This window comes from Cynocephalus volans, chromosome 11, assembly GCF_027409185.1.
Source record: "Cynocephalus volans isolate mCynVol1 chromosome 11, mCynVol1.pri, whole genome shotgun sequence".
Lineage (NCBI taxonomy): Eukaryota > Metazoa > Chordata > Mammalia > Dermoptera > Cynocephalidae > Cynocephalus > Cynocephalus volans.
The window spans coordinates 101,853,307-101,877,759 of record NC_084470.1 but is presented as its reverse complement, the minus strand read 5'-3'; the positions used below and the strand labels follow the sequence as shown (position 1 = coordinate 101,877,759).

The following is a 24,453-nucleotide window of genomic DNA, read 5'->3' as shown; positions in this document are numbered from 1 at the left end:
AGCCAAACTTTGCGGCTCCGAGGCGGCCGCCCCGCCGAGCCCCGCCCCAGGCCCCGCCCCAGGTTAGGTTGAGGCCGCCCCACTCCACCGCGGCCGCCGTCGCTACCGCGGCATCTTGCCTGGGCGCGGGAGGGCAGGCTAGCTCTCCTCTTCCTCCCCGGGGGAGAGAACGCCGCTTAGGAGGGAGCACCAGCGAGGAGGCGCGAGAAGGGCTGAGGAGCAGAGCGTCCCGAGGGGCTGCGACGCCGCGCGTGCCGCGGCCTCGGTATCCGTCATGGCCGCTCGGCCACGTGACCGGCAGGCGCCGCCTGGCGCCCGTCGCTAGTTCTGTCGCCTCGGTTCCGACTCCCCCCTTCCTCGCGTGCGAACTCGTGCCTTCTCTCCTCAGGAGGAGGGCTGTACAGGCTCTGAGAAATCGGTAAGTATTTCCCGGTAGTATCCCTCCCCGGTTTCCCCGGAGCCCCAAGTAGTAGGGTCACCCTTTCACACCAGTCTCCCTGAACACCTGCACAGTGTACCAAAAAAGCCTCCGTCTAATGCCTTGAAACAAACGAAAGAAAAAGTCCATATTGGCCCCGAGAATCAATGATAGTTAACAGCTGAGTTCACCGAATCCCCTTGCCCCGCGTCTCCACTGGCAGTGGAGGTCTTATAATGTAAGCTACATGGGGGTTCGCTCGGTCGTCGTCTGCCCACCCCTCCCGGGTTGATGGTGTCGGCTGTCCACAAAAATGCCTGTGGGGACGGAGGTCACACTAGCGTTGGCGCGTGCGCACGGCTGCCGCCTGGTACGGCCCGGCGCGGGGAGGAAGAGGCTGAGTGGCAAGCCGGAAGTGGACGCTCAGAGCTTGACCTCAGGTGAGTTCCTCGGCGCTCCCGGGACCTCCGGATTTGGGGGCCCTTGTCAGCTCACGCAGTCCTGCGGAGTTGGTGAAGGTAGCAGCTTCGATCCGAGTGCTGTGCTGGCGCTCCAAAGGCACCCTCGTACCTGCGGGGCTGCGTCGTTCCTCCACCCAACCCCCAGAATTCCTGGCGACTGAAGGGAGCCTGGTCGCGGGAGGGGAGAGGTGGGCAGGGCAAAGAACACAGCACCTACCCACTTCGTTCCTGGAGTAAAGATGCGCGAAACTTGAGACATTTTCATCCTGGCAGTGGGAGGCCGCCTTTGAAGAAGTATGTGTAGAAAATTTGCTTTCACAAAATGCAGTGTAGAGTCTGCATTGTCTCTAGAAGGCTTGATTTATCTGCATGTAGGTGCTGTTTTTACTTAGGCTGTAATGGAGGTTAATATAAAAAATATTCAGATGATGTTTTCTAAAATGTTTTGAGTCTAATCAGCCACAATGTACATCGACAAAATAAAATTTAAAAAAATAAAATAAAATAAAATGTTTTGAGTCATAAATGAACCTGCTCAGTTCTTCGTTGGGTACACAATGCATTCTCTATTCATTAACTGTGATGCTCCCCAAAACCGGTTTTGTCATGAATAAGTAAATATCATAAGGGAGGTGCTTAACGTAGGTATTTCATACACTGTGCAGCCCACATTTTTTTTTTTCTAATAATAAGAGTTGATTGACAGTCTTGTATAATGCCTTCAAATTACGTAAGTCTTGTCGGCATTTCTTCTCTGTTCCTTCCTGGAATCTAATTGCCATATTTAAGCTTCCGCTAGGCTGGAACCACCTATCCAGCGACATACTGCCTTTTTTTAAAATCCTAAGAAGTATGGAACTTATTTTTTTTTTCAAGTTGCCATTTCACATAGGTAGTTTTTCAAATGTTCTTGTTCTTAGAAGTTATTGATGAAGTATTGTATTACAGTTTTATCATTAAAATATTTCTTCGATAGCTGTTTTGTGGAAAATACATTTATTATAGAACACATGCTATAACCAATCCATTGGCATTAGCAATATGTGGAAAATGTTATTAACTTAAAACCTGTTTATTTCAAGTAGCCTTAACAATGTGAATGAGGGTCACCATGTGAACGTGTTTTGAAAATTACATTCATTTGGTCCTGTGCTCTTCTCACTTGCAGCTATTTGACCACAGTCTAATAATTTGTTTCTCAAAAGTGTAGCCTAGTTATTTAGAAGCATCAGCATCTCAGGTCCTCCCCCAGACCTTGAATTAGAACCTACATTTTAACAAGACCATCTCCTCCCCTGCCCCCTGAGTGATTTTTATGCAGTTTAAAGTTTAAACATTACTGCTCCTGTATATTTAACATTGAAGTTACTTAGGGCAAATTTCCAAATGCTGGTTTTTTTTATGGTCCTGATCTAAGTATAAACTATCATAAATAGTTTGGACATGAGATTCTGGGACTTGAGACTTTTCATTCAGGCCACAGGTGTTTGTGGGGTGTCTGTTTAACATCATCCAAAGATTTTAAACTACCTTTTATATCTGGCACTATTGTTTTCATTTTGTAGAGTTTGAGTGACACAATCTGTCACATGACATGGAGTTTCTCCTATTTTGGGAAGAGGTTATGGTAATCTGTCCTGTACTAACCCATCTTGGGTTTTTCCCATGACTACAGTGACATCTATGCAAGTCCACTGTGATTTACCAATTGAAATACCAAATGAGCTATGAGTGTTTAGAGGTCAGTTATCCAGGGAAGAATTAAGGTGAGCAGCAGACACTGCTTTTCATTTTTAGTAATGTCCTAATCTAGTGAAAATGAAGTTATTTGACATCCCCAAAGTGAGAAATTTTTCATGTCTTTCTAGAGGATCAGTGGGAAGCTCTGTGTTTCAGTGATCACAAAGCCCAATGTCCGTTTTGCTGTTCACAGGTGTCTATTCTGAATGCTTAGATTTTAGCACATGTTATGAAGCCGGTTGGGGGGAGTAACAGTTTTGTGTTTTATTAAAAAACAAAAGAAATCTAAATAAATAGACTACCATAAATAGATGATCAATTTAAAAAAATTGACTTGAGGCAATGAACCATTTTATTTATATATTTGTATGTCATATATAATATTTTATATATAAAATGTATATTTCCTGTAGTAAGCTTTTATTTTAAAAATAACTATACCATTTACATTTTTATTAAATGTTTTGGCTTTATTTTTTATACATTTCTTACTTTTTTGCTTGTAGAAAACATCTGGAGAAAATGACCCATTGGTTTCATAGAAACCCATTGAAAGCCACAGCTCCTGTCTCTTTTAACTATTATGGTGTAGCCAGTGGCCCTCCTGCTTCAAAAATTTGCAAGTAAGTTTTAGTCAATCTCAACATATATTGATTGAAGCATTCTTGGATACAAGGTACTTTTTTAGGTTCCATGTACAATACAGAAATATACAACACACTATCTCTAGCCTTAGATTCCTTATAAATTTATAAATGATATGTGAAGAGCTAAATAATAGGTTATTTAAATTTTGACTCTCATCTAGGCCAGGATTCTTTATTTTAGACAAGTGAGTCCCAGAGAGGCTAAAGCAATCACAATAAAAGAGTTAAGCTGTATATTACGACAGTACAAGAGACTGCACAAAGTAGTACTGCATATGGACATTGTTAATTGGCCAGATAGCAAATTCATTGAGTTCAGTTCAGGGAAAGACCCCAATGACCTGGAATAGCTTTCAAAGGCCTGTAAATGGCCTTCAATTCCCTCTAGGAGAAAGGACTTGAACTGGGTTTTAAATATATTTTATGACTTAGATCAGGGGTTGGCAAACTGTGTCTCACAAGTTTGGCTCTCTGCTTGTTTTTATAAATGAAGTTGTATTGGAATACAGCCAGCTCCACCTTATTTACATATTGTCTGTGGCTGCCTCTGGCTGCTTTCTTGTACATCAGCAGAGTTGAGTAGTCCCAATGGAGACCTTATGACCTGCAAAGCCTGAAATATTTACTATCCATCCCTTTACAAGAGATATTCAAAGGATGAGTCAACCAACCTGATGGATTTGCTCTGGGAAATTGAAAAGGATTCAGTTTATATGAGAAAGAACCTAGATGATTAAGACATTGGTGGTACCAATAAATGAAAATCAGGAGAGTTGCTGCTTTCCTGTTAAGAAGTGATTGGGGCAAAAGGTAGGAAAATTGGCTTATTAGTCTAAACCAACAGTCAGCAAACTCTTTTTGTAACTGGGTAAATAGTAAATATTTTAGGCTTTGTGGGCCACAGACAGTCACTGTAGCATATTCTTCTTTGTTTATTTTTTTACAAGCCTTTAAAAATGTTAAAACCATTCTTAGTTTGAGGGCTAAACAAAAATTGACTAAGAATCATACAAAAACAAGTTATAGGTTATAGTTTGCCAACCTCTGATCTAGACTCCTAGAGTCTGGCCCCAGCTTAGCAGTTCGATCTGTAGATTGGGCAAGTCCCTTAGCTTTTTGAGGCCTGATTCCTAATTTATAGAATGAACAGCCTAAATTAGATATTCCTAAGATACATTTTTCTCAGTTCTATAATTTTAAGATGATCTAACTTTACACAAGTTGGGCTGTAGGTGATGCTTGAGCACTTACATAGAATACATAGCTAGCAAACTATTTGAGTTTAGGCTTTAAGGATTCAAATTTCTTCCTAGTCCAGGAATCACTATTTTTCATCTTGTAGAGAAATACCTCAAACAATGACAAATTTGTAATGTAGCACATCCCACTTTCGGTCAGCTATATGTACAGGTTGAGTATCCCTTATCCAAAATGGTTGGGAACAGAATTTTTTCAGATTTTGGATTGTTTTGGATTTTTGAATATTTGCATTATACTTACCAATTGAGTCCCAAATCTGAAAGACTGAAATCTGAAATGCTCCAATGAGCATTTCCTTTTAGTGTCATGTTGGTGCTTCTTGTGGTTTGAATGTTCCCCCAGTCTCATGTTGGAATTTAACCCCCAATATGGTGGTAGAAGGTGGGGCCTTTAAGAGGTGATTGAATCTTGAGGTGAGAACTGTGCCCTCCTGAATGGATTGATCCATTCACCTTAGTAATGGGTTGTCATGGGCGTGGTTCTGATGGCCTTGTAAGGACAGCAGGTAAGAAGGTTAGCTCTCTTATTCATGCGATTCTTACCATATGATTGCCTGCATCACCATGAGACCCTGTAGAGTTCTTACCCAGAAGAAGGCCCTCACCAGATATGCCCTCTGGACTGTGGATTTCCCAGCCTCCAAAACTGTAAGAAATAAATTTTGTTTCTTTATAAATTACTTAGTTTCACATATGGTGTTATAAGCAACAGAAAACGGACTAATACAGCACTCAAAAAATTTTGGATTTTAGAGCATTCAGGTTTGGGATTTTCGGATTTGGCATGCTCAACCTGTATTTATTGGTATATACTCTTTTGGAATAAGTCTCCTTAGAGTTAGTACCAATCAGTAAGCACTACATCTAGACTATTTGAGAGTAAGTCTGTGCTCTCATCTAAACAGCCCTTCTAAATCTCAAAAGAAAATATTTGAAAAGTTAGTATTCTTTCATTGAACAGATAATTTTCAGTATATGCTTTATCCTAGCCACCTACTAAATTCTGGATATACAGCCCCTGCTGTCTTGGAGCTTATATTTTAAATGTAGTCTTTCTTTAGTCATTTATACACATTCCAAGTGTCTTCAGTCATTATCCGTATAACGTGATTTCTGCAATCCTCACTAAGCTAATTTTCTTCTGGATTGGATGTGGAACTGGAACAGGACCAAGTTAGACCTGACAAAGAAGATCTAGAAATGGATGTAGTTGAAGTGGTACTGATAGATGAGATCTCAAAAGAGAGAAAACTAGAGAGCCAAAGACTGGACGTGTTTGGAGGTGGGAATAAGAAGGGGACCTAGGAAAAATACAGAAGGAACTTTTTGAGATAAGGGAACACCTGGACAATTTTGTGTTATTGGAATAAAGGGAGAAAAGAACTTCAAGAGGAAGGTGGATCTATAACATTTATTGCTGTAGAGAAGTAAAGGAGAATGGAGACTAGGGAGCGGTTTTAAAACAACTAATGCCTCTGGAATCAGACTATTTGGGTTTGATTCCAGGGTTGCCATTCACTTTGTGAGTTTGAGCAAGTCACTTAACAGTTTGTGTCTCAGTTTCTTCATTTGTAAAATAAGTTACAACAATATTTTGTGCCCCATAGGGTTTTGTGATGAATAAAAGATATAGTACATACAAAATTTTTTTAAAAAATTTAAAAAAACAACTAATGGTCATGTGTTTTTAGATATTCTTGATGTGTACGTTGAATTATAGAATGCAATTTCATTTTTAAATATGATTTTTTTTACTTAATAAAGTATCTTTTGACATTTTGTGTTGTAATGTCAAATTTAGCAATTTGGAGAAAATACTAAAATCATACACAAATTTGTTAAATTTCCATTTTCAGAAAACTTATCGTCAACTGGTTAATTGAAGTTACTCATTCTTAATTCCTCCTCTTCAATCTTAAATGCGTGTGTCTGTTTCATTTTTTTTTAATTAAAACTTACTGAATATGTTTATTACATAATTATATCCATGATTTGCCTCTTTAGTTGGACTGGGTTTATTTTAGTATGACTTAAAACAATTGTTACTAGAAATTTTGTTTATCTCTAATGTTAGTTCTAATTAAGTTCATTCTTGTGTACTTGGTAATATCTTAGAGGAGGTAGAGGTGGGACTGTTTGTTGTGTCTTAAAGCTGTCACGTTGAAACTTTTAAGCCACTTTTATATAGGTTTGATGTAATAATAGAGCTCACTTAACTTCACTGTCTCTTTTCCATCTCGTATAAGTGACATGAGGTCATCTAGGGCACGACTCCTGGAACTGTTCACTGATTTGAGCTGTAACCCAGAAATGATGAAGAGTGCAGCAGACTCATATTTTTCACTTTTACAAGGTTAGTTATTTATATGAACATCTGTGTTTTTTACAAATAACAGTGCAAAAGTTCACATTTAATTCTTAGACTTTTCAAATTCGAATAGTCTTCCCAGCTGTATCTTTTGGTATGCTTGAGATTCAGAAATGTGAAAATACAGTTTATGTGGTCTTTCTATCAGTTTGAAAATTAGATGTGTGCATATTTCTATTAAGTTGCCTCAAGAGAAGTTGTGAGATGTAGAAAGGGAGAGAGGGGCTTGAAGTTTCATTATCTGAAAATTTTTCTAAACACAACGCTTGATATTTATTTCTTCTAAAACTAAAATGTCTTGTATTTTTTTATAGGTTTTATAAATTCATTGGATGAATCTACCCAAGAAAGCAAGTTACGCTATATTCAAAATTTCAAGTGGACTGATACATTACAAGGACAGGTTCCAAGGTAAGCACTGCTATTGTAGTACTGAATTGAAGCTAGTTTTTGTAACTATTTAGCCAGCGGCTAATTCAAAGCTTTTGTATTTGAAGAAAAATATAGGTCTGATCAGCATTTTCTCTTCTCAGGAAATTAATTAAAAGCATTTGATCTAAATTCTAATATATTTTATTAAGTAAAAATACAATTTGTTTCTCCCAAGCCAAATTTATTTTTGAGATAATCAGTACAAATGTGAACTAGAATTGAACATCCTTGATCTTTAATAATACACAAAGAATCATTTGGGAATTTGGAACCGAAAACCTGGCTTTCATTCTTTGCCTACATTTAAGCCAAGCAGCATTTTGGTTTTGCCCCTACTTTTCTTTTTCTGATGGATAGTTCAGATGTCATTGATCAGTCTTTCTCTTTCTCTCTCTCTCCAATTCATATTCTTTTGATTCGCAGTATTTATTTTCTTCCTTATTTCTCTTCACTGTCTGTGTTCTTTTTAAAAACTTCCCTTCAGAGCTTTTTCATCGCTCATTTGAAACTATTTATAACATCTGATTATAAAAGAAAGAGATCAGATTGTTAAAATGCCCATATATCTTTATTTCAATTTGCTTCAGAATTACTGTTTTATAAAAACAGAAAGGAAGAAATTGGAGATTGCTGAAAGATCAGGGCAGACTGTGCATTATAAAGGAAAGAGTATGGATGTTAGGTTCATACATATCTAGATGCAGTCCCTGGTTTTATACTGAGTGAACATCTGCTTTTTCAGCTATACCTTGTGGAGAACAAAATAAAATTTGTTAGGTGAATAATAAATGATAGGCATATAATAAGACATTCATTAAATGTTAGTTTCCTTCCTTCTTTAGGAATATTGTATGAAGAGTTTATAAATTGGGTAGGAAGTAGGGACTATGTATCCTTTCAAATTTTAGTATTCTGGGATACTAAAGTTTTCTGAGACCTCATTTTCTGTTTTTCTTTATGTGACCTTTTAAAGAATCAGATCTTTTTTATCATTATTACATTATGCAACTTTGACAGATTCTAAAATGATTATTTGGCATTATTACATAAATTTGGCACTTTTTCCCGCCTTGCGAAATTTTGATTCCATGTAACAGCAAGCTACTGTTTAACATTTTTTTTTAACAGTTTTGTGAGACTGAAAAATTGTGTGATGAAGACCTTAAGTGATACTAAATATTCAGCACATGTGAGACTAAGTTACTTTTTACTTGATTAGTACTTATTCTGCAGAAATTGAGCTGTGAGTATATCTGTTCCAAAAAATGCATTTTCAACTCTGCATACTTTGACTACTAGATGTTGAAGGATAAAAAGGGAGAGTTATTCATGAGATTTCACATAAATTAGCAAAATTGTCTTATTATGTAAAGGTAAAGTTATAGGTTAGATATGTCCATTAGATCACCAGATGTAATTCATTTGATTGAAAGTTCTCTATGCTTTCTGAAAAGAATAAGCTATTAAAGTATGTATTAAATTTTTTCAGGAGGGTAAAACTGTTTTAAGTTTGTTCATAACTTTCATATTTTTGTATATTAAATGTATACTAAATGTGATAGTTTATAAATTATTTTTGAATATTGTATATTTTATAACAAATTTCCTTTTTAATCTAAAAAGTTGCCATGTCTCCATTCCTTTTAAGGTGGGGGCCACAAATAAATAAAAATTACAGAGTCATGATTTTAGTTTCTTCTTCCCTTTCGTAACTTTTCTGTATCTTAGTATCACATGTGTAAAATAAGGATATTGTTTCTGCTTTCTTTCTTCATCATTTGAGACAAATGAGATAACGTATAAAGATTTTCAGGTTCACGTAAGAGCGATACTGAATACCATATTCACTATCAAATAATGTATTAGTATTAACATCTTATTTGCTTAGTATGCTTTTGCTATCTCCTTTATGTCATATTTAGTAATAGAATCTGAAGGAAATGAACAAGGTATGAAATATACTTGTTTTTGAGACCTTTTTCTTTGTAAAATACTGATTGGCTTAGCATTCAAATTCTTGTACAGTTTGGTTTCAGCCTGGCTTTTTGACCTTCTTTTCCTTGATTTCTTTTTACCGTCTGCTCCAGTCAAGCTGGTTGGGTCACTACTACCAGGAAAATCTTCATATTTTCTTATGCTTTGACAGCATCATTCCCTCACCTGGGATGTCCTGCTTTCCTTCTAGTCATCTTTCAAGGCATAGTTCAGATTTTATATACACCACTAAGCCTTCTTTAATCATCCTGTCCTGAAACGATCTCTCCTGTGAATTCCATTTTCTTAAAATATCGTATGAGGGTACTTCAAAAAGTTCATGGAAAAATTGAATTGAAAGATAATATGAATCCTTCGATGAACTTTTTAAAGACTCCTGGTGTAAGAACCACCCGTTTCAGAATCAACTAGTACTTGTTAAAAATAGTTTCTGGACCCCATGCCAAACGTTCTGACTCTCTTGGGTTAAGTCCCAGAAATCTGTATTTTTAAAGCTACTCTGTGTACATTAAACTTTGGGAACTACTATTCTCATGTTTATTATTATGAAGTACATAGTCCATACTGGATCATTATATTTAATCACTCATTGTTAGTTACTTTGTGTCTTATCTCTCTACCTGTATTAAACACAAGAACCATTTTCTTTATATGTACCAGTTAGCATATAGTTCTTTGTAATTGTAAGTTGAATGTTCAATAGGCTTCATGTAGCAATGCTTCAGTAATTAACAGAACTTAATTAAATTAACTTATAATTTCAGCGCCCAGCAGGATGCTGTTTTTGAATTAATTTCCATGGGATTTAATGTAGCTTTATGGTATACCAAATATGCATCAAGATTGGCTGGAAAAGAAAAGTAAGTTAAAAGGGAAGGGTTATAGGCATATGTGTCATTTTTCAAATAACTGGAGCTTCATTATTAAAAAGCCCAGACTATGGATTTAAAAAGTACCATATTGGATAAGTGAAAGAATGCTTCCTAATGTTAATATGTTAAGTATCAGAATTATAGAACCTAGTGTTAAAAGGGGAAAAAGATTATTTAAATAATCTTGTCACGTGAAAGGTCTTATTCTAAATAAGATCCCAAACCAGGAAACCAAAGAGGAAAAGATTGAATATTTGACTACATAAAGTTACCATAAACAAAGTTAAAAAAAAACCAAACTACAAGATTTCAAAAACATTGCTTTGTTTTTATAATATATACTTTTACAAATCAGCAGAGGAAAGGCCATCAAATCATTTGAACGGGCAATTCACAGAAAAAGAAATACAAAAGGCTTATAAGTATGTGAAAAGATGTTTAGGAATAGTGAAGAATTGCAAAATCACAATTTTTATAATAGTTAAAGTGGATACTAGTGGACTGATAGATTATTTAATGGTTCATCCATACATGGGAATAATATGCAACCATTTAAAAATGAAGTTGAATTGTACATGCTGAAGTAAAATTATCTCTAAAGTAAGTTAGGTGATTAAAACAAGCGAGACAGTGAGTATAATTACCATTGTGTACATAATGGGTGCATGCATTAAGTGTATATAGTATTTTGTGCTTGTTTATGTACAGATGTCTGAAAGAAAAAACAAGCCTTCGTTCAGCATTTACCTCTAGTCAGGGTCACTTTTTTTTCATACTTAGTATCTTCTCCAGATATTTTTATGTGCGTTTATTACTTTTTTAAGTGTCGAAATTAGATTTTTTAAAAGGAAGAAAACTAGTGGTGAAGAACACAGATGTTTTATGATAATGTATTAGTTGTTGGTTTTAATACCAGAAATGGGTTTCATCCTCTCATTAATGTAAACATTGTCTTTAAGCATAACAGAAGATGAAGCAAAAGAAGTCCATCGAAGCCTAAAAGTTGCAGCTGGGATTTTTAAACATTTAAAGGTAAAAAAAAATAAAATTTATATTTATATATTTTTAATTCTTTGTTTAATAATTTTTATTTTTTTCTTTTTTGTGGAGGAAGAATTGTTTCATTATGTAAAAAGAGTGAGTATATGTTCTGTTTTCTTTATGTTAAGTACCTCATTGATGAGTGTAGCCAATTACTGAATATTAAATGTCTCTATTATAGTCTTAAAATCACCAGTAACTTTTACAATTAGAAAACTCAAGTTGTAATACACTGCTTATATTTTTTATCTTTTCTAAAATGATGGGAGAAAACAGAACAGAAAAGTTGATGGTTCTTACCATTTCTCACTGCTCTCTGCAGCAGCTGCCAGGATCAGCTTCTGAAAACCGAACTTCTGATTGTACAAGTATTTTCTGTATGTATCTCAATGAAAATGCTAGAGGACAATCAGTGCTCTCTAATTATATTAAATTGCCAGGAGATATGATAAGAATTAGGAGAAAGGATAATGTCTTCCAACCAGAATTCTCCCCCCACCCCATCCTCCATCACTCTAATTAAACTGCTATTTACTGAAGGCCTCCTAGAGGCCAATGTTGGGTTTTTTCATTATAATATAAAATACTTTTATAGTGACTTAAAAGCTGTGACCCTGAATTAGGCGTAGGATTGTAGTATTTTTTTCTTTATATCTTTAATTATTAATGTGAATGAACAATTCAGGCTATAATGCAAAAGGGAATTTTGGTTACTATTTCAGTTGAATATTTTCTAAGATGGAAGTGAGACTTGCATATCTAAGCAATCCATTATGACCCAAAGTTTGCTCTTGAGTTCCTTGTTCTTATAAAAGCTGAGTTTTAATATATAGAAACTTTTATTCTCTATAAAGCTTACTGTTGCTCTTTTACAGTTTGTGTTTGTACCCTAAATTTCTGGTAAGTCCCCAAATTGAATGTCTCATAACTTCTGTTTTCTTCATCTCTAACAACTGGGTTAAACTAAAATTTGGCTGCTTTGTTTTTTGTTTGTTTTTGTTTCTTCTCTCAGGAAAGTCATATCCCAAAACTTATAACACCTGCAGAAAAGGGAAGGGATTTAGAGGCACGGCTCATAGACACTTATATTATCCAGTGTCAGGCTGAAGCTCAAGAAGGTATCCTAAATATTGTAAGATTTTTTTTCTTTTAAGAAAGTCTATATTAGCATTTAACTCTTTTTTTTTTTAATCAGAACTAGCTAGAATTGAGTTTCAGGTTTTGAGAAATTTATAGTGGTAAATAATTTTGCCTTTAGCGTTTGCCTTCATTCTTAGCAGTAAAAGGGCTTACAGTTTAATGGCTCTTTTTGAGAGGATTTTGATTTCATACCACTTCTAATGGCATAAAATTAATTGTTTAACTCAGCTTTCCCCTCTGCGATGCTGATTCTTTCTCTTACATTGAAGTCTTCACCTTTCAATGGTTGGAAATGGGACTTAACGTGAAAACTATAGAGAAACTTTGTAGACATTTATTTTTCTTTATTTCACTCTGAAATTATTTGTTTCCTATTACATCATGCAATTTTATAGTTGTAATTCTCCGTGATTAGCTAATAATTGGCTGAGTTATTTAAAGAAATGGTATCAAACCAACAAGCTTAGTGTTTTCTGTTCGTGTTTGCATTATCTATAAGTTTTCATGTTAAAACTTTTAACAAACTATGAAAATCTCAAAAAGATTATCAGACCGTGTTTTGCTGTCATAATTGGACTAAGGTGAATGGAAGTGAACTTAATTATAGAATCTCTTTATTGTGTTTTGGTTCCAGTAACAATTGCTCGAGCAATTGAACTAAAACATGCTCCTGGACTAATTGCTGCACTGGCATATGAAACAGCCAATTTCTATCAAAAAGCTGGTAAGCGTATAGTTCTGTTTTTATCTTTAGTCGTAAGATTTTCAGATTTATTTGCTCTTGGCTTAATAGGGAAAAAAACAAAAAAATTCTCAGATTGTTTCATTATTTGCAAAATTGGAGTAACATCTTTATCTTGCTTAAGATAAAAGAATTAGAGCTTTTCATAGTTAATAAGCTATATAACTTCTAATGGAAAAGACAATGCTGTACTTTTTAACCAGTCATATCTAATAATTACACGTACAGCTTTTTTGCTTTTAAATTTTGGGGAGTCTTTATAACAGCCTTACAGTTACTATCCTTATTTAGTCAAGAAACTGAAATCCAGAGAGTTAACATAACTAACCCATAATTTAACTCCTTGCAGGTGGGAGGTTGGGACTAATACTCAGTTTCTCTGGTCAGCCTTTAGTTCTTTTCATTCATTTATTTAGGAAACATGCATATGTTTCTGTTTATGAGATAGTTAGTATTTTAGTTGCTGAGTAGAGATAAGTAGACTAGATTGGTAGTCTAGGGAAGGAGACAAGCACATAACCACATGATTACATGAGGAATGAAGTAAGACATTACAGCAGTGAAATAAGAACCCAAACAATCTGGGTATGTGCAATTCTAGAGGATGATGGTGTTTTAGCCTTATTTCTAAATGTAAATAGAAGTTTTAAGTTTCCTAGGAAGCTTTAGAATATGGGAGTAGAATATTCTATAGTATGTGCAAAGATAAGAAAGAACTTAGCACATTCTGGGACCTAGACAGTTGCTTTTAACTAAACCACAGGATGAGTGATAGAAAAGATTGGGAAAGTGTACATGTGTAAGATCAGGAATTGGTTTATAAGACAATCTAAGAAGTTTGGCCTTTATTCTGTAGATAAAAATTAAAAGATATAAAGTAAATCTGACTTGATTGGATTTGAATTTAAGAAAGGTCTCTGATTACAGTATGAGATATGGGCTTGCTGCGTGAAGGAGTAATAGTATAGGCTGACTCAACACTTAAATTCTTATAGTCTGTGGAGAAGATGATGAAAGATTTGACAAAGACAGTGAAGTAGGAAATGGAGAGGAAGAAATAGATTTGAGAGGTGTTTGGCAGAAGGATATGTGAGTAAGTGAGTGTGTGTGTGTGTGTGTGTGTGTGTGTGTGTGTGTGTGTTATACAAGATTCAGCGATGAGGGGAATGAATGAGAGGAGAGTATTTTCCATGTTTCTGACTTGGGTGACTACTCTTGGCATTGCTACATTATATAAATTTTTTAAAGTAGATAATAGTATAAATAGTGTTTACAGTACTTTGAAGTTCTTGGTCATAACTATTTTTATCATTATCTTAAGTTTACATTAACCATCAAATCAAAGAGATGCTATGATATTTAACCAACCTTATGTAGCTTGGAATATGGGAAAATAAATCACTTTGAATAAAGAAGGTTTTTTGTTTTGTTTTGTTTAAAAATTTTTTTAAATTTAATTTTAATTACACATTAAAAAATGTGTAAATGCCTGAGTTTTATTCAGACTTGAGAGACATTCTGCTGTTAGCATCAGAACACAGGAACTAAAAGTCTTCTAATGAATCAGGGTGAAATTATATTTTGCTTTTTGAAATGTAACTTTAGATCATACTTTATCCAGTTTGGAGCCTGCATATTCTGCTAAATGGAGAAAATATCTTCACTTGAAAATGTGTTTCTACACAGCTTATGTAAGTATTTATAACCCTAAGAACAATGTAATTACTGTCTTTCCAGACCCTTAAGTGCCAAGTCTCTCATCTCACCAGACTCTTCATGAGCATTTCACAAATAATGGACAACTCTGTAAATGTTCACTGATAATCAGTACAGTCATTGTGAATTAAAGTGGGTGGAAAGAGATAATGTAGAATTGTAGACCTGTATTATAGCAATGGAATTACTGTTTGATTCAAAACCCACTTTCAGGCTGGAACCTTCTACATACTTAATAAGAATTCTCTCAATTATTCCATCCTGTACTTTGAGAAAGATATTTACTAATTCTAATTTTAAGGCACACCACACAATATATCACCTAAGTTGGTGAAGAACCATCCATTAGGACCATTTTATAGGTTACTTTTCAGTCTGTTATACTCACCAAACTTGTTTTGTTAAATAGAGTATTATGTGAGAGATAATAAAAAACCTTTTTTCAGGTCTAAGTAGATATTTTTATTTTTTAAGTCTTATAATCTGTTTTCAAGTATTACTTTGTAAGATAATATGCAATTCCTGCATTAATATAGATATTTAAAGAGTAAATTTTCAGGCTGATGCATTTCTCTTTAGTCCTTAACCTCAAAACACTCCTTTTCTCTCCCTCTGCATTAGCACAATAATTTCCTTTATCTGCTATGTCCTAATTTTAAAAACAGATTTCAACAAATAACTTGGCTTTCCAGACATAGTTAGAAAGCTGTTGTGGTGCAAGCCTTGACATAATTCCACCTTGTATATGAAGAGAGATGAGGAGAGGTTACTCAAGTAAAGTAATGTAAGAGATTGCATTGATACTTCAAACAATAAAGGCATTTATTAGTCTGACACATATATAGAACAATAATAGTGGAAAGCATCATGTGGGGAGAGAATGAATTAAGTATTTGTTCCTTTTATCAGGCTTACTGTTATCATGGTCAGACTTTGTTGGCTAGTGATAAATGTGGTGAAGCAATCAGGTCTCTCCAAGAAGCAGAAAAATGTAAGTATTCCTGCCAGAATATTAACTCCCCTTTTAAAAACCAATATTTTATCATAATATTGATAATACATGGGGAATAGGTGGTTAAAAAGAGTTTGGCTGATTACACAGAAGGGAATGAGAATTTGTTAGGTAATTGGAGGAAAGAAAAAAATGTTTCAAAAATCTAGAACCTTTAGAAGATATCCACTTTCCACTTATTGTACTGTTATTGGTATTGCTGTTGTACTTGATAAAAAGCAATAAACTTCTCACTATCTCTGACTTTAAAGCCTTTTAAGTATAAATCAGCAATGATTAGTTGTAATGAAATGATTTTATATCCCTTTCACATGCAGTTTATGCAAAGGCAGAAGCATTATGCAAAGACTATGGGGAAACCAAAGGACCTGGACCAACAGTCAAACCTTCAGGACATTTGTTCTTTAGGAAACTTGGAAACCTTGTGAAGAATACCCTAGAAAAATGTCAGAGAGAAAATGGATTTATGTGAGTACAGTATATTATTTTAGTAATATTATGTTGATTTACAGTTATAATATTAAGATTAATTTGGTAGTAATATCACAGTTTCTATTAGTTTCTATTCCCTAAGGTTTTAGGTTAAATTGCATTTAGGTTGAGCATCAGTTTTCTCTTTAAATTGGTGATAAAGTTCAATTACGTAAAACTTAACTTTTACTCTATTTCTTTATTTTTTTTAAAGAAAATGTAATTTTATTAATATTATTTTTACATTCTAGGATGTTGTTGTGGAGCAGTTGGGAGGGAGGGGGAGAGAGGAAAGGAGGAGATACGGGATGGAAGAAGGAGGAAGGAGGAGGGGTGGGATTGAGGCCTGTGGCACCCCCCTCATTCCCACAGGGGAGATTGGGGGGCTCTCAGCAGTGGCTTGGTCATTGCCAGGCTGGGTGCAGATGACAGGAGGGTGTGCCAAGAGCCCTCACCCCCCACCATCCCAGCTCAGGAACCCAGGGCCCTTCTTGTTGCGGCTTGGTGGTCGCTGCTGGACTGGTTGCAGGTGTGGGGGGAGGGGGGGTCATGGCCAAGGACCCCACTATCCTTGCTCGGGAGAGCCCAGGTTGCTTCCTGCGGCAGCTCAGTGGTTGCTCCTGGGCTGGCTGCAGATGTCAGGGGGTGTGGCCAAAGCCCTTGGGCACCCTACCACCTGGCTCCAGAGAGCCCAGGGTGCTTCCTGTGGCTGCTCAGTGGTCGCCACTGGGCTGGCTGCGTGTGTTGAGCGGGGCATGACCAAGGCCCTCAGCCCCACACCACTGTGGCTCAGGAGAGTCCAGGGTGCTTACTGCATCGGCTCAGTGGTCGCTGCCGGGCTGCCTGCGGGTGTTGAGGAGGCATGGCTAAGGCCCAAGGCTCCCCACCACCCCAACTGGAAGAGCCTAGTGGTTGCAGCTGGGCAGGCTGCACATGTCTGGGGGGCGTGGCCTAGGCCCTCATCTCCCACCCTTAGGATTGATTACGGGTGTCAGGGGGCATTGCTGAGGCCCCTGCCCCTCCCTGCTTTCTGGCTTGGTAGCCCAGGGGACTTCTGGTCCTTCTAGGTGTTATAGGTGTTCTTTGGTGAAATGAGACCTTTACTAGATAATATGAAACTTTGTCTCTGGTTGTGGGTACTTTGTTTTTTCTTCTATTTCTGTGTTGAAATATTTGCTGTTTCCACCATTTAAACTCTGTTTTGGAACTAATTTGCTGTCCTTTGCTTACTTCTAAAATGGGGGAACTTCCTGTGGGGACCAGTACTTGAGCTCTGTGGTTGAGCTGCTTTGCTGCTGATTCCCTAGGGAAGGCTTTTTGTGCAGCTCAGGTTTTAATGGTTGACTTTATAGGCACTTTTGATTCTCAAGAGATCCAGTGCACCTGGGTTGTTTAGAAACTCTGGTCTGGACCTGAGTCTTTTCATCAAACTGCACCCCATGCAATTCTGTCTTCCTGACCAGTCTCCTCTGAGTGGTCCTTCACTGATTGGGGTGCAAATCAGCTGTCCTTGCTGTGCCCCAGTGTTCTACCAATGGACCCGTCTCCACCACCGCCCATGCTGCACACACTTCCTATAGGACAGGCCATAAACAGGTCCCTTATGATGACTCACTGGCCTCTGAATGGCTCCTTTTTTCAGTTGTTGTGGCTCCCCACTCTTGCATGGGTCCATGGGAATCCTATTAGTGGTATTGCTAGTCCAGGGGCCACCACAGCCCTCTTCTCCCCTGCTTCCTCCAAGCAACTGCATCCGAAGGGCACAGCTGCAGCTTTTGCTGGCTCCCACTCTGTGCACTCAGCAGCTCCAGCCCGGACGCAGCTAGGGCTTGAAATGCTTAGAGCGGTTTTTTCTTTCTCTCATCATGGCTTCTCCCACCTTCATGCACTCCATAGGTTCCCCTGAGCTCTAGCGGCCCCAACTTGGCTTTCGTTGCTTTTATATAGGTGTAAATTGGTTGATTTCTGGGAGAGAGTGACGCTGGGGACCATCTATTCAGCCATCTTGACCGGAAGCCCTCTATTTCTGATGATGCATATATATAAGAAGATTTTAAAATTTAAACATGACTTATTAGCATACTTTATTAGGACATTCCCATAGGGTCCTAATTTTCTTTTTGTTTCCCTGCCATTCTTTCTCCATATGTTATATGTGTGTATTTTCTCAACTCCTTTTGCATATTCATCTCATTTTGGCTTCAACTACCTATAAATCTCAGTCTTTCCTTGTGCTTTCAAACAGTTTTCCATTATTAAATCAGTGTTGTTCAAACTGCAGATCACCACTATGTAGGTTGGTAGAGTCAATCTTGTTCTTGCTTTTATCTCTTTACATTGTTTCTCTTACATTCTGAGTCTAGTCATACTGAGCTTTTCACTTCCTTGAACATGCTTAGTTCTCCTTTAATCACTTCTTTTGAGAAGTGTTACTGAAACCCCAGATTTGGGTTAATTTGCCCCTCTTTTGTGTTTTCATGGCATTGTACGTTCATCATAGCTTCAGCTACTTTGTATTGTAATTGACAGTTTTTCTTGACTTTCTTTCCTACTCATCTCTGAGCTACATGAGGCAGAGAAATCTCTTATTCATCATTAGTCACCATCTTGAACAGGGCCTTGAACATATTAGACGTTCGAATAGTTACCAGATAAATTGTTGAAGTGCTATTTAACTTGTTTTTTACAGTTACTTTCAAAAAATTCCAGCAGAAGCCCCACAACTGGAACTCAAAGCAAATTATGGTCTTGTAGAACCTGTACCTTTCGAATTTCCTCCTACAAGTGCACACTGGACACCAGAAACATTGGCTGCATTTGATCTCACCAAAAGGCCCAAGGATGACAATGTATGAGATTGGGTTTTCCCTTCCATTCTTGAAAGTTTAGAAAGATGATTTAGAGTTAGTGTCTGATATTTGTCTCTGTTTAAATATATATATTTATTTATTTATTTATCTATCTATCTATCTATCTAAAGGTTAAATTAGTAAATTGTAGTGCTTGGTATAGTCTTTTGTAGAATACTGTCCAAGATAAGGCCTTTTAAATGTTTGCTGATTTTCTGCATAATTGACTAACATTGTTTTCAACACATCTTGCCTTATTACAATTTGTCAGTGCTTCCTCTAAGGAGAGTGTGAGAGAAAAGATCTCATCCCTGTTTATATTGCTGTAGAAATACTGTTTTTTGTTTAGCATATTGCAGGGTATTTGAAGATTTGACCTAATTTGAGCATTCCATGAATCATCCAGGGGTAAATAAAAATGCTTTTATTTGTTTATACCTAAGTACATCTTGGCGTTCTAAATCAAATGGTAGATTAAGTGGAAACATGAGGTTTACCTACCGAAAGACTAGGGATCCGTGACAAAAGGAATGGGAATTATTTTGCAGCCATAGTGCCTTCCTTGAAGTTGGGTTGTTTTTATATAATTTCCTTTCCATACTAAAACCATTATTCTTTAAAATAACTATCTTTATATTCTGTTCGACCTCTAACATAATGCCCTAAGAGATAGCTGGTTACTATCACAAGTTATTTTTAAACATTAGGATTGGGGGCTGGTGGGTTAGCTCAGTTGGTTAGAGCGTGGTATTTCAACACCAAGGTCAAGGGTTCAGATCCCCATACTGGCCGGCTACCAAAAAAACCCAAAAACAAAATAATAAACTTTAGAGATTCACATGCGTAGACCTGTCACTCGGTTTCCCCCTCCTCAGAAAGAGTGTGGAGTAGGAGTACCATTCGCTTGATTTTTGACTACCAATCTAGGTTTTCATCTTCACTAAATGTTGCTTTCCGGTTATGTCTTAAATGAATTGACATGTAACTTCTGGAATAGCTTTGTTAATGTCAGTGTTTGTGTAATTTAATATAGCATATTTTAAAAGTTTGAAGCAGAAAAGATCTAGTGTCTGTTTTCCAGATCTTAGTGTATGTATGTAAACTGTATTTTTCTTTCTCCTTAGACCAAGCCCAAACCAGAAGAAGAAGTGAAACCTGTGAAAGAGCCAGATATCAAACCTCAGAAGGACACAGGGTGCTACATCTCCTGAAATATTCCTAAAATACAATATGCACTTAGAATTTCTCCACTAGTAGATAAGATAAACGACAGAGCTTCAATTCATATTTTTTGAAATGATTTCTCTGAAGCCTGTAGTATAATTATTGCATTCAGAGGGAATTTGCCTTCAGTCTATCTGTTCTTGATTTTTAATATAGCAGAGAAGTTTCATGCTTTGTGTCCAAACTCTCCTTTTTAATCAGGACAACATGTGAAAGATTTTATTGAGCCTCTAAAGGGTATATTAGGGATTCGGTCTTTTTTTTCAAACTCTAGATAGTAATAAGTTCCAGGTTAATACATTATAGGCCTGAATCATGTGGTCTTAGGTATGTTTTTCTAGCTTCACAAAAGTTTATTTTCCTTCTTCTTTGATACTAGAAGAATGATAGGATTCAAGAACAGAAACAGTTCTTCCCCCCTCACCATTTTGTTAATTGCAGCAGACTTGTTACATTCTGAGTCATTTACCTTTTCTGATAGGGAAAAGAAAAGTCATTTATAGTTAAACACCAGAAATCCTGCATACCAAATCCCTTGCATGTATTAGAATCTATAATTTACTCAAAACTCAGTGTTTATAGGTATGTGAGACCTTTAAGAACTTATCCCAATTCTGGTAGCTCTGTACTTCATTCAGTAACCCTACAGTGATTTTTACAGGTACCTTTTCTCATGGGTTTTTTACTTAGAGGTCAGATCTTTGTAACAGCTTTTAATGTTTCTATATAAGAGAAGACAGTAGAATGGAAAATGTTTTCTGAAGAAGTCCAACATTGCATGATGTAAAGAAAAAACTTTAAACTTAAATGACATATGTTGTCCTGAATTACACTGGTAACTCTCTACTTCTTTCTTGAAGAAGTTATAGTCAAATGCTTTTGTTACCTGATTTCAGTGTGCATTGTTTTTATATGGTTTTCTAATATACATATCCTGTTAGAATTGTATTGTTTTAGGCCAAAGGCCGTAGCAAAAACTTGAGAACAAACATAGATACACAGTGATCTTAAAAAATTGTAATATTTGAAAAGGTCATAATATTTGAAACACTTTAGTATGTATACAAACTTGGGAATTAGTGAATGTATAATACAGTCACAGATCTATATGTTTATCTTTTGATTTTTCTGGGGTGATTGATAGCTAATTTTCCTATTATAAATGACAGATTGGTTCACTTAATAGATTTAATAGAAGTGTGTATTGAGAGCTTACTATGTGCCAAGTACTATACTGAGCACTTCCATAGATAAACTATTGAGTCCATACAGCAGCCATATGAAAAATAAGTAAAATCTGCATAAAGTATTAAAAATAGGAATATACATTTCATTATGAAGCATGACTAGATTGTAACACCAAGGTCAAGGGTTCAGTTCCCTGTACTGGCCAGCCGCCAAAAAAAAAATGAATCAATAGTGTGTTTAACTAAATAATGACTTAAATCGTATATCATAGTTTACACTCCTTAAAAAAGTGACATAGAATCAGTGAGGGTTTTTTAAAAAATGTAGAAATGCTAATTACTGCTTGCAGTATAACATTTAATATTTGAAGCTGCAGTTTCCAGAATAGTAATAACAGACATTTTTATTTGGCTGTCTATAGAAAAAATATTTATTAGATTTTTTGTATTTTGTGTGATTCTTATTACCAAATAACTTGTCTGCAGTATGCTATTTACTGACAAAACTTTAAACAGTACTTGATGCCAGTTTTCTCTGCCTTTAGGACCTATTTACCTTAGCTACTAATGCTTATTAATCCAGTTACTAAATTTTCACATTGACATTTGTGTGGATTATTTATGTTACCATATATGAAAAGAGAACATGTAATATGCTCAGTGCTTCTGTAAAATGTAGTAAATATTGGTATTACTTTAAATCAATAGTAGGCAACTTTGACATGAGCAGATAATATTCTGTAGACTCAGCAAAGGTGACATTTTGTGACTAAAATATCCAATGATATATAATATTTTTTGAAATGGTGTTGGAAATTTTGGTAAATTATCTGATATAAAGAATTTGTGTGAAGATTATAAGAGATATGTAACTATTTGTATTAATTGTTGCACATATCTCATTCTGGGCAATGACAGCTAACATACTACTACTACTACTTCTGCTAAAGGTGGTGTTTGTATAGTGAGTTATCTATTTATGAAAATAAAAGTAATTCTACTTATAATTCCATTGGAATTTTTGTTTTTTGATAAATGTTTTTACACTTACTAAATCATAATCATAATTCTTTAATTTTTTTTTTTTTTTTTTTTTTTTTGTGACCGGTAAGGGGATCGCAACCCTTGGCTTGGTGTCACCCGCACCGTGCTCAGCCAGTGAGCACACCGGCCATCCCTATAACCGGCCATCCCTATATAGGATCCGAACCTGCGGCGGGAGCACCGCTGCACTCCCAGCGCCGCACCCTCCCAAGTGTGCCACAGGGTCGGCCCCTTTACAGTAATGTTTTAAAACACTTCTTGACCTGTTTGGTTTCTCCTTATGTTTATTACTACCAATCACCTTTTAATTTCAAAGTAGGATTTTGGTTAGCCTGTTTATGTCTGATACATAGTATTTTCCAGTATAATGCAGTATTTGTGTAGTCTAGTAAGCTAAGCTAGGGAGCTTATCATTGCTGTACAATAATCTGTAGAAAGCTCTGTGCTTTGGAAACTTGAGGTGGCATTTTTATTGCTATATAAATGTACTCAAAAATAAAACTGTATTCAGAAATATTTCTTTGTTTTCCAGAATAATTCTGCTTTAGAAAATGCATTTGGCCCTACATGTCCATGGGTTCCACATCTATGCATGCAGCCAACCACAGATCAAAAGTATCTGGGGGAAAAAAAATGGATGGTTGTGTCTGTACTGAACACATACAGACTTTTTTTCCTTGTCATTATTCCCTAAACAATATAGTATAACAACTACTTACAGAACATTTCTATTGCTTTAGGTATTTTAAGTAATCTAGAGATGATAGAAAGTATACGTGAGGATGTGCATAGGTTACATGCAAATACTACAGCATTTTATATAACAGATGAGCATCCATGTATTTAGGTATTTGCAGGGCATCCTAGAACCAGTCCCCACCCTGCAGATACCAAGGGACAATTTTACCGCATTTCTTACCCCTTTAACATGCATAAAACAAACTTGCAGTGTCACTGGGCTACTGTAACTTTGTATCTCAAGACTTTTCTACTTGGCATTAGAATAATTTGCTTAAAATTTAAGTTTTTATTTAAAAATATTTTAGTAGCAATTTTAAAAGGAATTAAAATAGTTAATCTTGAAAGGGAGTTTATATTATAGAACAGAAGACTATTTGTGCTTATCTAAAAGGCCAGAGCTATCACTTGTGCAGTTCAGTGTATCTAATGCCCATGATGTGCTTGAGATGGGTGTAAGCTCACAGGGTCACTCAGAGTGCTCCCCTGAGAAAGTGTTAGGTCACCCGGTTACCTGAATTTTGCTTCTCTAATGCAGAATTTCTAATGCATAAGTAGTTTGCCTCAAGCTTTTGATTGCAGCCTTCTGGGTGGCTAGCTAGGCAGGACTTAAGGTGGCTGGACCTGCCAGGCTGGTCACCTCTGGAATTTCAGTGCATTTTCTACATCATCTGCCATGATGTTGAAAAAGTTGGGAAACACACCAATGGGACAGGCATGTAATAATTGGGTGCATGTACATTTTAACACTGAAAATAAAAAATCCTGCCAGGTGATACTCTGTTAGTAATTCTTAAGGAGCAGCAGTGGTTTGTTTATACATGTTTGTTTATTTCACACTTTTCCTCAGCATTTTACCCTGCTGTGCCTCCCTCCTTCCCACTGCACACTCAGGCAAGGGCACATCACTGATTGGAGTGAGTCGGTTCCCTCAGGAGCAGTGGCCTGCAGAAATGGTGAATGTGGCTCCATGAAGCTCTGCACCTGAGGCCAAGGAGGGGGCTTTGGAAGTCTCAGCCCTGCTCTCACCAGAGGTTTGACCTCTCGGCCCGTCGGGGGAAGAGAGAGAGGTGGAAGCAGGAAGGGGCCAGCAGTGG

General features: G+C 36.5%; 1 protein-coding gene across 5 annotated transcripts; it reads left to right on the top strand.

Moving 5' to 3' along the window:
• The first annotated feature begins 79 nt into the window (after positions 1–79).
• Positions 80–23,134, top strand: BROX (BRO1 domain and CAAX motif containing). Of its 5 annotated transcripts, none has more exons than XM_063113676.1 (13): positions 80–418; positions 3,126–3,242; positions 6,772–6,878; positions 7,208–7,304; positions 10,085–10,180; positions 11,152–11,224; positions 12,246–12,351; positions 13,008–13,097; positions 14,721–14,806; positions 15,741–15,822; positions 16,161–16,311; positions 19,004–19,163; positions 20,288–23,134. In XM_063113676.1, exons 2-13 carry the CDS (start codon positions 3,142–3,144, stop codon positions 20,372–20,374), a joined length of 1,236 nt encoding a protein of 411 aa, XP_062969746.1. In that variant the 5' UTR covers positions 80–418; positions 3,126–3,141; the 3' UTR covers positions 20,375–23,134. The 5 variants fall into 5 exon arrangements, with proteins under 5 accessions (XP_062969746.1, XP_062969749.1, XP_062969748.1 ...); XM_063113675.1 differs by lacking the exon at positions 80–418 and adding an exon at positions 721–858; XM_063113677.1 differs by lacking the exon at positions 80–418 and adding an exon at positions 1,104–1,173.
• Positions 23,135–24,453: the final 1,319 nt, after the last annotated feature.

What these genes read in the sequence shown, in the direction of transcription:
- BROX (XM_063113676.1), top strand. Translation starts at nt 3,142, where the DNA reads ATGACCCATTGGTTTCATAGAAACCCATTGAAAGCCACAGCTCCTGTC. An exon ending in ATATTTTTCACTTTTACAAG is followed by an intron (nt 6,879 to 7,207) that starts GTTAGTTATTTA and finishes ATTTTTTTATAG; the next exon opens with GTTTTATAAATTCATTGGAT. An exon ending in AGATTGGCTGGAAAAGAAAA is followed by an intron (nt 10,181 to 11,151) that starts GTAAGTTAAAAG and finishes ATTGTCTTTAAG; the next exon opens with CATAACAGAAGATGAAGCAA.